General features: G+C 61.3%; 1 protein-coding gene across 1 annotated transcript; it reads right to left on the bottom strand.

The window, feature by feature from the left end:
- Window positions 1-2,031: 2,031 nt before the first annotated feature.
- On the bottom strand, window positions 2,032-3,712 carry MEX3D (mex-3 RNA binding family member D; the record flags this gene model as incomplete). The annotated part of the gene is made up of 1 exon (XM_034997229.1): window positions 2,032-3,712. A coding segment is annotated over one exon (1,404 nt), but the record flags the coding sequence as incomplete, so codon positions are not given.
- Window positions 3,713-4,274: the final 562 nt, after the last annotated feature.

The raw sequence follows: 4,274 nt of genomic DNA, 5'->3' as shown, positions 1-4,274 counted from the left end.
TCTAACTTCACCCCAGCTCATCAGGTGTCACGGCAGCCGTGTCCACCCCCCCACCCCCGCCACTGAACTGTGGGCCAGACCCCAGGTTCCATGTTGCCCACAGACCCGCACTGGTTCCCGTGGCCTGCTGTAACAAATTGCCACAAAGCCGGTGGCTTAAAACAACAGGCATCTGTTCCCCACTGTTGGCTTCCTCTGGAGGCTCCAGGAGAAGGTCCTCCCTGCCTCTTCCAGCTTCTGGGGGCTCCAGGCGCCGCTGGGCTTGCCTCCATTTTCTCTGTGTCTGAGTCTTGAATCCCCCTCTCCAGGTCTTTTATAAGGACACTTGTCATTAGACTTAGGGCCCACCCTCATTTAGGAGGAGCTCACCTCAAGATCCTTAATTATATCTGCAAAGGCCCTTTTTCCGAATAAGGTCCATTCACAGGTTCCGGGGCCATGATTCAACTGCTCCACCCACGATCTTCACCAGAGCTGGAAGTGTGGAGTATCCCCGTTTCACAGATGGGGTAACTCCAGCCAGAGTGGGCTGGAACCCCAGGTATGTGTGGCTCTTTGAGACTCACCCCAGGTCCTGCAGCCTCCAGGGGCTGCTACTCAGCTGGAGAGGCTGACGTGGCCACCACTCACTGGAGACAAGGCCCATGGGGTGCCCCATCCATCTGCCCCCTCCTGTTGCCCCACCTGACCTGTCTTCCTGACCCCCTCGCCTCCTCTTGGAGGCCCTCCCGGTTGCTCCACCATGCCTTCCTAGTTTTCCTAGCAGGCTGTGTTCTGCAGACCCCTCCTCAGTGCCCACTCAAGCCAGCAGCCTATGGGCCCCTGGCTCCCCAGCTTGTCTCTGGAGCAGTCCCATGCCTCCACTCACTCCAGAGCTTTCTTCCCCTCCTTGGGAACTTTGGTGGCACCTGCTGACTGCAGGTGGTTCAACCCATAATCCCACAGACCTGACTCCAGGGCCAACCCCGCCCTGAATTGTCCAGTGGCCCCATGGGCATGGTCCTCTGCTCCCAACTAGACCTGGTGAGGGAGGGAGGGCATGTGTGTATCACTCACATGTCCTTCGGAGACTGGGAGGTGTTAGAACCCATCTGGGAGTGGGATTTCCAGACCTCAGTTTCCCATTCTGCACAACGGGACTGGGAGTCCCCTCCCAAACACACCAGAGCCTGGTACCCCTCCCTCCACAGTGGCCACAGCTGGCCCCATGGTTGTCTGGCCCCTGGAATGTAGGGGACCTGAGCCTCAAGAAAAGGGCGGGTCTGGCTGCACCACCTTCCCCTCCAGACCCAATGCCTCATCTGGAACTAGGCAGAGTGCCGGGCTTTTAGAAGAGCCTGGGCTTGGGCATGGGGTATCCTGAGTCCAAATTCCTTTATCTGGAAGATTAGGGGGTGAGGGGGCTAGCTCTGAGCACCCCTCCCCCGGTCCTCCCTCTCCCATGCCCACCCGCCCCACACCACGCCAAGGGCTCACGTGTAGTAAAAAGACTTTATTAAGAAGGCTTTGAAGTCAAAAAATAAAACTCTTGATACAATTTTCTGAACCCTTAAGTCAGCTCAGCAAATATATAATCAGTAATTTAGCTGTGTAAGATTAAAGGTCCATTACTTTATTTAAAATAAAATATATTTTAGTTCTTAAAATTTATTCCATAAAGTACATATTTCCCTATAAATTCCCTACATATACACAAGAGGTAAAAAGTAAAAGTTTAAAAAAAACACAATTTAAAAAAATTTAAAAACTGACAAAAGAAACCACAGCAGAAGGGGATTAATAATTAAAAACAAAAAGTTAGAAATTTCTGGTTGGGTCCTCCCCTGCCCCCCCACCCCGCCCCCTCCAGCCTGTCCCGCCCCCCACCGACATACAAAAGGGTAACAGGTTAGCCCCCCGAGAGGGAGTAAAAATGTCGCCATTCTCCTGGAGGGGATTCACAGAGGCTGCGGCCACCTCCGAAGCCAGGGCTGTCAAGTCAGAAATCCAAGTCCCAAAGGACAACGGGGAGTTGTAAAAATCGTGTGTGTGTATATATATATATATATATATATTTTTTTTTTTTTCTTAAAAAGATCACCCTGGGGGGCGGGGAGTCTTAAATAAAAAGTGCAAGCAGACCTTTTCTCTGTTTTATTTTAACCTGTCGACTCAATACTGTTTATTCGTTAAGAACTGAGATGCCGTCGGGCAGCCGTCTCCACGCCTGGGACCAAGTTAAAGCTCGTCTGTGAATGCTGGCCCCGCCGCCCCCGCCGCGCCGCCCCCTCCGCGCCGCCCCCCGGGCCTGCGGCGGCCAGCCGAGCCGCTAGGAAAAGATATGAATGGCCTGGGTGGCAGGCGTGCGGCAGGCCGGGCACTCGGGCTCGCTCTTGCCGCAGATGCGGACGGCGCAGTCCATGCAGAAGAGGTTGTGGCCGCAGGGCACGAGCGCGGCCATCACCTCGCCCTCGGCGCACACCACGCACTCCCGCGCCAAGGCCGGGGCGGGGGCGGCGGGGGACGGGGCGGCCGGCGACACGGCCCCCGGCGGCTTGCGGCCGCCCTCGGAGGCACTGGAGTCCAGGGGGGGGCACGCAGAGGCCGAGGAACCGCTGGGCAGCGAGGTGGCCGCGGAGAAGCCGGCGCCGCCGGAGAAGGACGACAGGGCGCCCTGCGCCGGCCGCCAGGCCAGGGCGCCCACCGGGTCCGGGGCGCCGCGGCGGCCCAGCGGGAGCTCCAGGGCCAGGCCCCCGGGCTCGGGCAGCGTGGGCGAGTGGCGCGGCGTGCCGGCCCCGCTGCTGCGCCGGGCGCCCGGGGCGGGTGGCGCGGGGGCCCCGTTGACCGCCGAGCAGCTGCTGAAGGCCGGCAGCGGCGCGGCCCGCTCGAAGGGGGCCCAGATGGTGGCCGCGGCGGGCACGGTCAGGTCCAGCGCCAGGAAGTCGAAGCCGAAGTCACAGTCCTCGGGGGCGGGCGGCCCCGACGGGGCCCCCGGGCCATCCCCGCCGAAGGTGAAGCCCCCGTTGCCCGAGCCTCCGTAGGGGCTGGCAGGGCCCGCATCGGGCACCGGCGGGCCCCCGCGGCCCCCCGCGTAGAAGGCCTCGGGCCCCCCGGGGCCCCCCAGGGTCCCATCCCCGCGGAGGCCGGCTGTGGGCGCGGGGGGCCGCCGCCCGGGGTTGGGGGCCTTGGCCCAGAGGCCGGCGGCCGTTCCGAGCAGGTCCAGACAGACGTCAGTGCCGTTGGCATGGAAGTCACTGTCGGGGCCCGCGTCGGTGAAGGCGCCCGTGCGCAGCGTGATGTGCGCCTCGATCTCCTCGCGCGCCCGGTCCACGTTCTCGGGCATGCCCGTCACGGCGAACACGGGCTCCTTGTCGCGCCCGGGCGTCACGATGTACGTGTGCGTCCGCTGCTGGATGCGCTTGATGGTGGCGCCCTTGGGCCCCACCACCAGCCCCACCACGCGGTAGGGCACGCGCACCTGGATGGTGGTCTGTCCCGGCAGGTTGGGCGGACCCTGCGCAGCACCGGGCAGCCCGCCGGCCTTGCTGCGCGTGGCGCGGATCACGGAGAAGTGCTCGGCGGCGGACAGGATCTCACGCTTGGCCATCTCCACGTCCTCCTTGCGGCCAGTCACGATAAACACCGGCTCCTCCCCGCGCACCGGCGTCTTGATGTACGTATTTGTCTTAGCACGCAGAGCCTTGATCTTGCACCCTGGGGTCGGGGGGGGGGGGGGGGGGGGGGGGGGGGGGGGGGGGAGACACAATGAGGACGCGGGCCCCCACTTCTCTGCCCTACCCACCCCGGGCTTTATCAAACACACAGCTCTCCGTTTCCTCTCCGGTCCCAGACTTGGAGGTGGTGATGGGTTTGGCAAAGGCAAGGAGGACCCATTGTGGACTGAAGAGTGAAATTCACGGCCACCTGGTACTTGTGAACAGGACCGTATTTGAAAGTGTCTTACAGGTGTAATTAGTTAACAGGAGGTTGTACTGGAGTAGAGTGGCCCTGAATCCAGTGACAGGTGTCCTTCTAAGAGAAGGGACACAAAGACACAGAGAAGACAGACAACCCTGTGAAAACGGAGCCACAGATGGGGACACCAGGTCTGCCGGCCGCCAGAAGCCGGGAAAACTAGACAGCACAGGTGGTCTCCAGAGCCTCTGGAGGGAGCGTGGCCCTGCCGACACCCTGACTTTGTACTCCCGCCCTTGGATCTGGGGGAGCGTTCGTTTCTGTGGTTTCCAGACATCCAGTGTGGTAGGTCACTCCTAGGACGCGAATGCACGACCCTC

Source organism: Mirounga leonina, unplaced genomic scaffold (assembly GCF_011800145.1).
Source record: "Mirounga leonina isolate KUSES-001 unplaced genomic scaffold, KU_Mleo_1.0 Mir_94, whole genome shotgun sequence".
In the NCBI taxonomy this organism is placed as follows: domain Eukaryota; kingdom Metazoa; phylum Chordata; class Mammalia; order Carnivora; family Phocidae; genus Mirounga; species Mirounga leonina.
This window is presented reverse-complemented; position numbering and strand designations above follow the sequence as displayed.